At 33.9% G+C, this 14,100-nt stretch overlaps 2 protein-coding genes and 1 non-coding gene across 3 annotated transcripts; 2 read left to right on the forward strand and 1 right to left on the reverse strand.

The window, feature by feature from the left end:
- Window positions 1-1,583: 1,583 nt before the first annotated feature.
- On the reverse strand, window positions 1,584-3,010 carry LOC123895473 (ribosomal protein S1, mitochondrial-like). The gene is made up of 2 exons (XM_045945833.1): window positions 2,878-3,010; window positions 1,584-2,515 (listed from the first exon to the last, which is right to left on the reverse strand). Exon 2 carries the CDS (start codon window positions 2,441-2,443, stop codon window positions 1,826-1,828), a length of 618 nt encoding a protein of 205 aa, XP_045801789.1. The 5' UTR covers window positions 2,444-2,515; window positions 2,878-3,010; the 3' UTR covers window positions 1,584-1,825.
- Window positions 3,011-5,234: 2,224 nt separating this feature from the next.
- TRNAS-GCU lies at window positions 5,235-5,316 on the forward strand. The gene has a single exon. It is a non-coding gene; the product is annotated as a tRNA-Ser (tRNA).
- Window positions 5,261-9,080, forward strand: LOC123895474 (protein RETICULATA-RELATED 1, chloroplastic-like). Its single transcript, XM_045945835.1, has 7 exons — window positions 5,261-5,935; window positions 6,038-6,136; window positions 7,181-7,401; window positions 7,689-7,758; window positions 7,915-7,994; window positions 8,307-8,371; window positions 8,574-9,080. The coding sequence occupies exons 1-7, from the start codon at window positions 5,474-5,476 to the stop codon at window positions 8,765-8,767; spliced, it is 1,191 nt and encodes a 396-aa protein (XP_045801791.1). The 5' UTR covers window positions 5,261-5,473; the 3' UTR covers window positions 8,768-9,080.
- The last annotated feature ends 5,020 nt before the right edge of the window (window positions 9,081-14,100 follow it).

Below are 14,100 nucleotides of genomic sequence, written 5' to 3' on the forward strand. Positions count from 1 at the left end.
CCTGAAATCCTGCATAAACCCGAAGCAAAATACGGCAAGCAAGACAGCACACAATGTCACAAACCGGTACAACAAAAGGTATAATAACCCGAGACATATGTCAACAACAAAACCAAACAAACCTCAACCATCTTCAGGTAAAGTGATTTATCTTTTTATTTTTGAAATAGCAAATTTTATTAATGCTCCCTCCCAAAACAAGATGTTCAAGAGGGGCTGCAAACAAAAATACAAAGGGAGCAAAGGACAACAAAAACAAAACCCCCATACAAGCAGGACACTGCTACACCAACAAAACCCAGACAATTCGGAAACAACAAAACACCAGTGAGTCGACCCACAGCAGCAAGAAAAACAAGCCAACAATTAGCGAAGCAAGCATTCTCCGGGGTCCCATGTCCATTCGTAGAACATACTTGGAGCCACTTTCAATCTATCTAAACTCCATTTCCAACTCACCACTTTGATCTCGTCAACTATTTCCTTGGGGCTAAACGAACCGTTGCAAATATGGAGCTATTCCTCGCCTTCCAAATCGACCATAGAGCGGCATGCCAAATCATCAAAAAACCTTGCCGGACCTTGGCATTTCTCGCCGATCCCCTCAAAGATCCCAACTCCAATCATAAAACAAACACAGGCTTTTTCCAATTTTCCGAGGAACCGACGAATGGCCAACACCTTGATTTTATCCACCACGGTATTGTTGAAAAGACGGTCATTCCTAGCCTTTCATTTCATTTAAATTAGAGCTTGCCAAATACTTCTTCCGATTTCATATATAAGCAAAAATAATTTTTTAGATTCATTTTCGTTGAAAAGGTAATGTATCTATCTAACCCATTCTTCCTCCATGTATACACACACCAGACCACCCAATTAAAGTATTAAAAGAAGTGAAAAGTATGGTGGGTTGATAAGAACAAGACCCGACCATTTAAACACCCTATACCAAAATGTCACTCGCAGATCTATAGTATACCATTAGGTGAATGGTGTTACCTAGTGACAATTCGCACAGCACACAACTTGTCAATGCCGTGTGCAGAATAACACCTCTCCTTTGATTCTATCAAGAAGAAATTGCCAAGACATAGTAAATATTAAACCTGGCCTTCTATAAAAAATGGAAAATAATTAGAACTCAAATGTCAAGTTAAACTAAAGTGTGTAGAGCAAGCTATAAGTGAAAACATGTTACCTTATTACATCAAATTTAAGTAGAAATTAAAGTGAGACCCACATTAATTTCACACAATAACAAGGTAAGTGTTACAGAGAGTGTTCCTAACACTTGGTAAAAAAAATTAACAATCAACAAAACAAAATAAATTATTAAAAGGTTTACATAACCACTCATTGCATTCACATAACCATTTCAAAAAGAACTTACAAAGCATGAAAACTAAGCTATCTATTATAACATAACTAATCAACACCTCTTCGATCTTGCATCCAGAAATTAGAGAAACACGGATTGATAAATTCAGGGTAAAAACACATAACAGAACCACAAAGAGATTACAATGAGTTCATACATTAAGATTTTGGGCAATGGCAAATAAAACAGATAACAATAGCAATGAAATAAACAATAACATGTGAATAAACAATAACAATAGTGATTATCCCACAATCAATATGTCATTACAATTGTAGTTATAATAAGATGCAATGGAAATAATAAGAGTTAATAACGAACCACTAAAACGAAAGAAAACATAGGAAATAAACAAAGTTCTGCCGGAGTCTAAGAAAAAATGACTTCCCCGTTATTTAACTTTTTGGGGTTAATACCACCAAGTTATTGTGTGCTCTGCCTCTATTAGAACACCCTAATATTTGATGTTTTGGGGTTAATGCTCTCAATGGTGAATTGATCATTCCCTATCCTCCTCATTATCCTTTTCTTGTAAGAACTGAATGGAAGAAACGCAATGAAACCCGCAATGGCTACTGAATAACCTCCTCGAACTTTATCAACAATAAAGCCTTTTACCTTGGTATTCGTTCGCCAAATCTTGTTCAATTTCATCCATGCTCGGTTTTGTCTGAATCTTCGTGGAAGAAGAAGAGGCGTTTCACCGGCCACTACATCAGTGGATCCCACCAAATCATTAAACCTGGAGGCTGCTGTCTCTCTAGTTAGTGACTCTCCGGCCACTAGATCCATGAATAATCTCTCCAAATTCTTCCTTCTGATATGTGATTCACCGGCCACTCGGTCCAAGAATCCGACCTTATTCTCAAACCTAGTGATGGCTTTGTTGATTGGCACTCTTGTAAGCTCATCTTGCATACAAGTTCTGGGGGTCCCAGTTCCTGCATCCACCAAGAACTTATCTTCGCCTATGCGTAAAACTTGAGATTGTAAGGCCTTTCCACTGGTTAAGAATAAACTTGAATTACATCTCGGAAATAATCGGTTCAGATAGATGCTCATCTTAAGCTTGTTTTTCCTACTCCTCCTCCTGTTCTACCGATTAGAAGAATCCAGCAGCGCCACGAAATGGACCTAATCAATACAATTAGCATTATTGATTAAAAAAGTATTAATTAATATATAGAAATCATAGGCTTGTTCAAAAATATAGAAATCATAGGTAGTTAGTTGCATCATGTAAAAGAAACAATATTGAAGTTAAGAAACAAACATTAGAGAATAGAAAATCAGCATTAAAAATATACAATACACAGCTAAAAAAACACAGCAAACATTCTGAAAAAAAAAAAAAAAAAAACAGCAACACCACATGATGATCCAAAAGTGCAGAGTAATAACAAACTAAAAAACAATAACAAATTCAAAATAGATTGACTATTTCTTCAACCTAATTTTTTAAATCTTAAAAGAAATAATAACTAGTACAATCTTACTATAGAGAACCGGCGGGCGGTGTATGGCCGGAAAATGGCTGACGGCGATTAGGGTTGGAAGGAAAGACAAAAAGAGGCTTCGAGAGAGAATTATACGGACTCCACAAAAATTAAGCCAAATATGGACTCAAATTAAATTTCAATTTATTTAATTTTTCAGTATTATTTTAGTGAATTTAAATTAGGACAAAACTTATATGCATTTCTTTAGATGCTGTTTTTCTTGTTCCTCTTACAAAAAGGTAGTTATTTATATTTTTTAATTAAAAAAAGAAAAAGAAAAATGTTTTTAAATAAAAATAACTTCCTCATGTATCTAGCACAGTAAAAACTGTGTATATGGAACTGTATATAAGTTTGGTCCTTTAAATTATATGCACGTGTAAAATACGTCAAATAATATATCACACATATGGTATTCAAAAACACATGATGTGTCACGTCCATTAGATGGTGTGGCAACACATCATTGAATGCATGTGTAAAGAATCTTTACACTTAGAGTGCACAACAATTAAACTCTATTTTATTAAGCACAATATGGACTTCAAATTCAAACGTCCAAAATCAACTCAATCAAAATGGTAATGTTACTCATTGTACTTGGATCAAATATGATATCGCCGGTGATACTCCTCTTCTGTTCAAATAAATGGATGGGGTTGTGTACCTGCAAGTGTTCCACCGCTTAAGTCATAATGAGTGTGAAACAAGATTTTCAGATATAGATAGAATGTACTTGACTCCTCTATATGAGAGAAGTATATATAGTCCCTAGACAGAAATGTATTTTAGCTAAATGATTTGGTGCAAAATTCTCTTCATGAAGTGTGTGAGTCGGGTCGACATTTCGATCCAAAAGAAGAAGTTGGTTGGTGGCTGATATTAGGCTATGTTGTGAATTCGTTAATAAATCACACCAATACGAAACTTGATGTGTTGAGCAATTGAATCAAGCAACCAATATATGAAGTAGATAGAGATGATGATAATAATAATCCAAAAGCAAGTAGACAAATAAAAGAGAAGAATAACAAATCTTTGTTTACCCAGTTCGGTCAAAATAACCTAGTCTGGGGGAGAGAGCAGTCATTCGTTCCACTATAATCAAATAGTCACCTTACAAGAAGAAATTTCAAATTGAGTTACAAGGATTAATCCTAGTTCTACCCAAAAATCCGAATCTCTTTTTGTGGTCAACAAGTTTGCGCCTCACGCAGCAGACAGATTCACACCAGATTTTTTTCCTGACTTATGTAACTGAGATTTCAAGACATATTTCAATATACCCGCACTTTTCCTAAAAGGAAATAGATCAATTATAAAATATCATATCATTTTAATAAAATTAATTTTTTTTAAAGATTTTAATGATGACTAACCTCATGATAAAGTTCATATTTTTTATGACATATTCACATTATGTTATAAATAAACATTTTTTTATTAAAAATGTGTAATAGTTTAATAGGGTTGTATTTTATTCAAATTGATATACATATATTATTATATAATAATATAAATAAAATAAATAAATATATACTATGTGGGTATGAGGTGGGGTGGGTATTAAGGTACCCGCGCCCATACCCGCTCACTTTTATGGGTAATTACTCATACTCGTGTCCGTACCTAAAATACGAGGTTTTACCCTACTCATTACGGGTGTTTTTTGTTGATATCCAATGGGTATGAGTCAAATTAAAAATCCCTAAATCTACCTAGGCACGATAACGTGTTCCACCTTTTATTGGATTTGTCCAAGCGGACTTCACATGCTAGGTGGTGATTGTGAACAACTCTTCCATCCAAGGAACATGCATCATATCCTAGATATAAACAAATTGTAATAAGTAAAAAATACAAATAATTAAACTTAGCATTGTGATTGAAATTAATAAGTAACAATACTAATTATTAACCATTAAAATTGACTATTTTAAAAAAAATTAGACAAGACGATTAATATCGGTAATCATAACACATTTTCTATGAGAAATCTTATTCCATATAACTCAAGTCTTATTGATATATGTGATTTTTTAGATGAATCTATAGTTAGTGGCAAAACCAATTAGACACCGTAAAATATAAGTCTTTGAATTTTTCTCCATCATTTATAAATGTAAGAATCTGGATTATGTGCATTCAAAGTAGCATGTAGTAAAAAAATTGTGATCATCTGATTAAGATTGAACGGTATCAAAAATCTAACTACATACTGCCTACACCAAATGTGACTGCATCTAATCTATTTACACAGTCAAACAAATACAACCACACAAAAAGCCAAATCAAAAACTACTAGGGTACTTAAATGTTATAAGTACTGTAGAATAGATTGCATTAACAAGATCGTCGCTTTGGCCGAGTGGTTAAGGCGTGTGCCTGCTAAGTACATGGGGTTTCCCCGCGAGAGTTCGAATCTCTCAGGCGACGAATCAGTTTTTATTTTTTGTTTTATTTGTTTTCAACAACGTTTGTAACATGTTTTTGTTTTGTTTCATGTTAGTTCGAAAAAACCGTTCTTTCTCACAGAACAAACAACACTGGTTACCTCTGACGGCACTACAGCAACAGAAACAACAACAACACCATGACACTTTCTTCACTCACTTTCACCATTTCCAACACAACAACAGCAATTCAAAACACACCACAATTCAACAACAACAACGTTGTTCCTGTTCCTTCTCTCAACACTTTTTGTTCCATCACTCTCAACAATTCATTCAACAAAACCCATCTTTTTAGAATCCATTGCATAAATCAAGACCCTCTTTCCCCTTTAGAACCTCTCAAATCCGATCAAAATCTACCTTTTGGTAATGACGGCGGAGATGATGACGGCGGCGACAATTTCGGCGGAGGAGGCGGCGGAAATGATGGAAATGGTGGAGAAGAAGAAGGTGATGAAGAGTTTGGTCCTTTGTTGAATTTTGAAGCTGTTATGAATGAAGTTGAAGCTCGTGGTGTTAAGTTACCTTCTGATATGGAAGAAGCTGCCAGAATTACTGGCATTAGAGAAATGTTTCTTCTTCGTTACTTGGAATTACAAGTGGGTTTTGTTTAAAGTTTTGATTTTTGTATTTTTTTTGTATTCAAGTTTAAGTTTTTTTTGTTTTTTGAAATTTGATCATTTTTTGGTTTTTGTTTGTAGGGTTCTGCCTGGCCATTGTCTTTTCTGATGAAGAATTGTGCTATGTTGAGAAATAGAATGTTAGCAGATCCTTCTTTTCTCTTTAAAGTTGGAATTGAGGTTGGTTAGTTGGTTTCTTTGTGTCTAAATTGTTGCATTGGTTACACAATATGGTTATGAATCTATGATATTAACCTATGAAGCAAGGATACATACACCGGATACATACTAATCCGAGGTGTGTTTGTGCTTCATACAGTAGATGTTAACTTGATTGTGTGCTTTTTAGCTTTTGTTGGATTGGATTAGTGTGAGTTGCGCGAGAAGCTTCAATTTATAGCATTATAAAATCACATTGAAAATGATGAATTTGCCCCATGGATCCAAACATAGGGTTAGTGTGAGTTTCAAACTTTTGAATTTCACGGTAATATTCATCTTGGGATGCGAGTGTTAGAATTGGGAGTTGCGCCTAAATCAACCCTATAAAATTGGCTTGTAAGGTGAGGATTGCCTACTTATAATTAAACCCATGTCCAGGCCATCTCACAATGAGATTGCAGATTTAAACATAGAAACAAAGAGTCTATTAGTGTAAGCTTGTATGTGGGTTTGATTTGGAATAGAACTTATTTTGTAAATTTTATTTGGGAAAATTTAGTTTGGAGACAACTGATTTAGCACCTGTTTGGTTCCGTGTTTAATCTCCAATCTCGTGTCCCGATGTTGTTTTCAACGCAATTTCAAGAAGCTGGATATTGAAGCTTCCATCCCACTGCACATCCACGTCCACCCCACCGCCAGAACAAACACATAAGTGTTATGCGTTTATCAAACGCGATTTTGAATCGAATTTCTTTTGTAAATTTTATTTGGGTAAAATTAAGTTTAGAGACAGTTGATTTATGTTTAGATGTTTTTACTCTGAAAACAAGTTTGATGTAAACTTCATTTTTTTTTAATGCAAAAGTTGCTTTTTTATCACTTATAGCCCAAATGGGATTCATAGACAATCAATTTTAACCGGCATTTAACATCATACGTATTTCCATTAAAATCACATATGATTTGATAGGAAAAATAAAGTTTGATGATATTCAACGTGAAATCAAACACACTTAGACGCAGTATCCAAATTGATTTTCCTTGAATTGTCACGTGCAGATTGTTATAGACTCTTGTTGTGCAACGTTTGCGGAGGTTCAGAAAAGAGGCAAGGATTTCTGGGCTGAATTTGAGTTGTATGCTGCTGATCTTCTTGTTGGTGTGGTTGTTGACATTGCTTTGGTGGGTCTGTTGGCACCTTATGCACGAATTGGGACGCCTTCTTTGTCAAAAGGTTTACTAGGACGCATTCAACATGCTTGTGCTGCTCTTCCTAGCAGGTTAGTGTCTGCTTTTTTGTGTGTCGATTAAAGATGATGTTATTTCATTGTCATTTTTATCGCAATGTTTTTACACTCCTTCCTTCCTTTTGTATACGGAAGCTGAATTTAAAAAGCAATCAGGGTTTAGGGTTTAGTACAAGTCTTCAATTGAAATTCTTTATTCTTATAATTGTTGGGAATTCCTTCCTAAGAATAGTTTCTCTTTCCCTTCATTTGTGCGCATGTTGATTTTTTTAGTTGACCCGGCATTATCAATGTGATACTAAATTATAGCTTGAATGCAGTGTTTTTGAAGCTCAAAGACCAGGATGCAAATTCACTGCAATGCAGCGTGTTGCCACGTTCTTCTACAAGGTGCAGTGTGTTCTCAAACTTAATAGCGATAAATGAGTATTTAATTTTGTGAACGAAATATAGGACATATGAAAAATCCAGCAATAATAGAATCAAACTTTGGTTGCATCTTAGTTTGGTTTTCCAGCAGTAGTTTATTTACATTCATGTGTTCAGGGTGCATTGTATGGATCTGTTGGCTTTGGATGTGGTATTATTGGTCAAGGAATTGCAAATATGATCATGAATGCCAAAAGGTATAACTTTATTATGTCTTATTGACTACTCCCTCCAGTCACTGGCAAAAAATCATTTTTTAGGTTTATTGAAAAACTTATGTATCTGGTGACCAGATACATATGTTTTTCAATTAACCTAAAAAGTGATTTTTTTTGCTTATAATAGTGACCGGAGGGAGTATTTCTTTGGTTGGCTGCGTTATCTTATCATCAGTTTTTGACATTTTTTTTGTTATATAAAGTTATAAGTACGCTTTTATTACTATCATTATGGTGGATAATTTTTTTCATTTGTAAATTATTAATGTAATTCTTCATTTAATAAAACAGGAGCATTAGTAAATCTGAAGATGACATACCTATTCCTCCTCTTGTGCAAAGTGCCGCCCTTTGGGGTACGTGATAACATATGACATACCTATTACTATCGTTGTGGATAAACTGTTTTCAGCTTATTTTCATAAGCTCTTCAGGATGGCTTATGTAAACAGTTTATATTAAAAACAATTCGACTTTATTTTATCTTTTTGTATTCAAACAGGTTCTTATTGCCACACATTCTTAATTTTCTTAATTGATTTTCCCGCTCTTTATCAGGTTTCTTCCTCGCTGTGTCATCCAACGCTCGTTATCAAATTATCAACGGACTGGAAAGCCTCGTTGAAGCGTCTCCAGTGGCAAAGAAGATCCCACTTGTTGCAATGGCATTCACCGTTGGTGTACGATTCGGTAACAACATATACGGTGGTATGCAGTTTGTAGATTGGGCCAAATTGAGCGGCGTACAATAAGTACCCTCACCTACACTTCCCTTTCGCACCAGCGCCGTTGAAAAGGTATATCCAAAGTTGGTTCAGGCTTAGCTCATTATCGTCGAAGTGGAAGATTCTTACTCAACAGGTGAAGCTACCATCATATTTTGTTTTCATCTGTTGGGAAACCTCTATTGGGATTAGAATAGGACCATAACCCTTCACTCATGTCACTTTTTCTTTGGTATTGTTTGATGGTGTATAACTTAGTTATATCAGATTTTGTTTTCTTCTCAAAATTTTGTAACACAGTGCTCAATCATTAGTTTATTAGTAATTACTCTTTCATTGACATAAATTTTTAAGAGTGGTGCTATTTGAAAATTTGGCTGAAATTTAATATTTGAAAAATGCTAAAATAAGGGCACATAAACCAAATGTGTAACTATTGTCTCGTAAATTGTGCATTTAATGGATGAAATCGACGGATTCATATGGTTTTGGACGAAATTGGGAAAATAATTTAGAGACTAATTGATGATTTATTTCGTCTAAACGTACATTTTTGAAAAACGAAGTGTAGACATGCACGACTTGCACGTACAATTATTTTATATTAATAGTCAGGCATTGTTTGGTAAGTTTAATAAGCTAGCTTATAGCTTATTGATATAGCTTATAAGCTTGTTTGAAAAAAATGTGAAGTGTTTGGTAACGAGCTTCTCTAACTGGCTTGTAGCGTTTTTTGAGATGCTATTTTAAGTAGCGTATGAGCTTATAGCTTTTTCATTTTATTCCATATTTACCCTGATTAATTTTATTTATTTATTTTTTAAAAATTATAATAACTACCCACTAACACTTACAAAAAAAAAACTACCCACTAACCATGTATTTTTATGTCATTTTGTACTTACAACAGCTAAATTTGTCAAACACTTTGATTTTATTCTACTAGCTTTTCAGCTATAAGCTATCAACCATCAGCTATCAGCTATAAGTTAGTTTTTCAACTATCAGCTAGCTTATCAGCTATCAGCTAGCTTATAGCTTATTTTTACCAAACAAAGCCTCAATGCACTGAATAATTTTATATCTACATTTTTCATCATTTTTAACTAATAAAGTGTTAATAAATTATATTCCCTTCGTCCTAAAATATAAGTAAAAATGCGTCAAACAAACTTTATATATGCAATTAACAGTACTATTGTTGTAACGGTGGGAGTAATTAATTTTTGGTGTAAACTATGGAATTGAGTTAAGTTTAATCAGGCCGGATGCAATTAACAGTACTACTGTTGTAGTTAACACCTCGAAATTAACTATCAGATCGAGATTGGACAATTCAGATTTTAAGACGGTTTTTATTTTAATTTATATAAAATTTTAAGGTTGAAATTTGGAGAGGCTCTTGAGTTTAGTTTAGTTTAGTAGTTTACCATCCACAGTTAAGTTCATGGATATCTGGCTGCTGGTGTTGAGCTGCAATTGGTGGTTTGCATACTATTCACTATTCAGAATCACAAAACATTAGTACTAAGTACTGACTAGACAGGGACAGTTTTTTAAATGTAAACAGAAGAAAATTTGATTAAGGAATAAAGGCTAGCAGAGGGGCCAGTTAGTTAGTGTATCCTAGCTGTGAACACGATGCTTTCTGTGATTATTAACAACCCTCATAGCTGTCAATTTATTACTGTACTACTAGAAATGAATACTCTTGCTCTTGGCTATAAAAAAAAGGATTATTAATTATGTGATGTATTTATTTTATTTTTTAGACAAAATAACAAACACCATTAAAATTCATACGTATAAATGCAAAATCTTGAGTTTGAATTCAAGTAGTGTCCGATATAACTTGGTGATCAGCTCTAGGCAGAATTAGATGATTCTGATGGCGGGGTTTAAGATGGTTACTGTGGAGGTAGAACACAAGTACGGCGAACCTCTTTGAGGGAAGTACCAGCAAGACACATTAACACTTCAATGCTCAAGTCAGTATGTGAGCAGTAGAGACTGAAGTTAAAAATAATTGAGTTGTGTACTTTGGTGTCCAAGTTTGCCTTTATATAGGAGTTCGAACTCCAACAATGATGTCGATTGTATTTGTAAATGGGGATCCCTAGAGAAATTGTCATGTTTAAGGATTCGAAGGTGGAGAATTTTCCCCACGAGAATGGGGATGGAGGAGAAAGTTTTCTTGAGAGATGTTTGGGGACGAGATGTTATTTTTCATTGAACGGAGACTCAATCCCCGTACAATTATATGAAAATAATATTTATATGTGTATATTCAAGTACTTTATATATTACATTTATTTATATTTTTACAAAATATGTGTATGTAACGAAAATTATTTCTCCACACTTAAGTAGTCTAGTGACTAAACTCAGACACTTTAAGTGTTAAACGGAAGCTACTTTCCCACCATCTAAAATATATCTCATTCGTAAACTCCAAATTTCTTATTTCCTCGCACTTAAAGTGTGTGAGTATAGCCACTAGACTACTTAATAAAAAAAATATAAGTGCTTATATACAACTCATTTAATACTTGTACATATGGCAACTTTTTAGTGAATCATACAACGATTAAAAAAAAAAAGTCTCTCTGACCCCTCTCTCACTCTCATTGTTGGTCATTATGTCCCTTTCATCTCTCGTGTGTTTGACCATTATGTCTCTTTCATTCTTTCGTGTGTCGCCATTTCTCTCACTTTTCGCGTCACTCTCACCCTCCTCATTGCTGCTCTCTCGCCCTTGTGTCTCTTTCACTCTCCAGCATCACCCTGTCTTGTATCTCTGGCAACATTTATTAACCTTCGTCGACTCTCTCTCCCTCTCTCATTGTCGCACAAAATCATCGTAGATTTGGATTTGTACGTTGTTGTTGAAGGTCGAAAGTTGTGCAAACAATCAATTTTAAGGTGAGTCATATCTGTCAATTAATTTTCGGCTTCCATTCAAGTTCATGTTTCCTAATCAAATGTAATTCCTTTTAATTCTTAATTTTATAGGTTTGCATTTAGGGTTTTTCTTTACTTTTGTGTTCATGTATAATTTTTTGAAAATAACTTAGATAGATAATTATTGATCATCCCAATAATCAAGTGTTTAACCTTGTGGCTGAGGTAGGAGAATGCAATGACCTGCCAACTGAGTATTTTATTGAAATTACATTTTCTTGTTTCCCATAGCACCGATCTAAATCAAGTAGTAAATATCCATATTCTTGCGTTACACCATATCAATATTGTACATGTATATTGTTTCAAAAAAAATATTGTACATGTATTGTAAAATGACTAGATAGATTGACTTAGCTAGATTACTGAAATCACATTGTGATTATCTAGAGGTCTATAGTTATATAATCAATAGTAATTTTGGGGTGGGCAAAATAACCCAAAAATCAAACCAAACCACCAAACTAAACCGAACCAAACTTGAAAAAACTGAACCATAACTAATGGTTTTAAAACTGAACTGAAACAGTTCGGTTCAGTTCATGGTTATCGGTATGGTTCAGTTCAGTTTGATTTAATGGTTCAGTTATTTTTAGTGAAAAATTAGTTATGGTTTGGTTCAAAACCATAAAACCAAACCACTTTAACAATTCAGTTCGAAAAACAAACAATTCAATTCGTTTCAGTTACTATGAATTTTGAAAATAATTTGGTTTGGTTTTGAAAACCGAACCATGCCCACCTCTAGTAATTCATACCTAGAAAATCTATGATTAATTTTGTTAGGATAAAATCTTTACCCTTGAGGATTGTTTATGCAAAGATAAAATAGTAGTACATAGAACAATAATTTAAGAAGGAATTAAAGATCAAATAATATTGAACTTCAAACAAATTTGGTTAGATGACACCTAATGAATGTTGTATAGTTGCCATGTGATTGATGCCCTTTTCCTGGACTAATGCACATAATTTCAAACTCAATATCGTAATAAACCCAAAAAATATGACTTTGACCTGTCCAAGATACCATTGACTTGGACCCCAAAACTTAAAAATAGACATAGGAATATGAAACAAAAATTACACCTAAGAATTTTGTCCCAAGAATTTTGTACCTCTTATTTAAGATAGTTAAGAGTTAATCTACTTGAATTAATTTTGCAGTGGCTTAAAACATTGAAATAGTTTCTCTTAAGATGTGAAGTTTGATTATCCAGTGTCAATTTTGGTCTATTAGTTTAGTGACGAGATTCACACATTATAATTATAGAGAAGTGGAGAATCTGACGTTCAAACTTCAATCCCCATTAACGTCCTAATAGCTATCAGCTGAGTCACTCTTACGACAATCTAATCATGATATTTTTGTTTGATTAGTCACTAGAAATTTCACCTTTAAGGTGAATAAATGAAGTGTACGAGATTCGAACTATATAACTTTTATACAGCCAAGTGACTAAAAATTTCAACTTTAAGGTGGATAAATGAAGTGTATGAGATTCAAACTATAACCCCTATATAGCCGAATGACAATAAATTTTATCCTTAAGATGAATAAATGAATTGTATGAGATTTAAGCTATAACTCCTATATAGCCGAGTAGCTAAAGATTTCATGCTTAAGATAGATAAATAAAATGTCAGAGATTCAAACCATAACTCTTATATATACAATATATAATACAATATTTCTATCGACCGAATTAAATTCACGGAGAGATATTTTTATCACTAAAACAAATAATGGCTTAAATGCAGTTTTGCCCCCCCTGTTTTGATTAAATCGGAATTTTACCCCCCCTGTTTTAAAACGCAGACTTTTACCCCCCTGTTTTATAATTTGTTGGATTTTGCCCCCCCTAAAATTCTGCTTTCGAGTCACAACTTTAAAGCTTCGCACACAACTCAATTTTGATCAATAATTTACCAAAAGGATATCGAAATGACCGTAATCGAGTTATCTTTCCAAATAATCAAACTCCACTGAATTTGGAGTTACAAAGAGAGATTAATTACCGTTTTAGTGAAGGTATGTCCCCCAAAATTCTGCAAATAATTTGCTTTTGAGTCACAACTTCAAAGCTTCGCATACAACTCAATTTGGATCCATAATTCACCAAACGGCTACCGAAATGACCGTAATCGAGTTATCTTTCCACATAATCAAACCCCACTAAATTTGGAGTTACAAAGAGAGATTAATTACCGTTTTAGTGAAGGTATGTCCCCAAAATTCTGCAAAAAATCTACTTTCGAGTTACAACTTCAAAGCTTCGCATACAACTCAATTTGGATCCATAATTCACCAAATGGCTACCGAAATGACCGTAATCGAGTTAGCTTTCCACAGAATCAAACCCCACTAAATTTGGAGTTACAGAGAGAGATTAATTACC

The sequence above is a fragment of the Trifolium pratense genome, linkage group LG7 (assembly GCF_020283565.1).
Source record: "Trifolium pratense cultivar HEN17-A07 linkage group LG7, ARS_RC_1.1, whole genome shotgun sequence".
Taxonomy (NCBI): domain Eukaryota; kingdom Viridiplantae; phylum Streptophyta; class Magnoliopsida; order Fabales; family Fabaceae; genus Trifolium; species Trifolium pratense.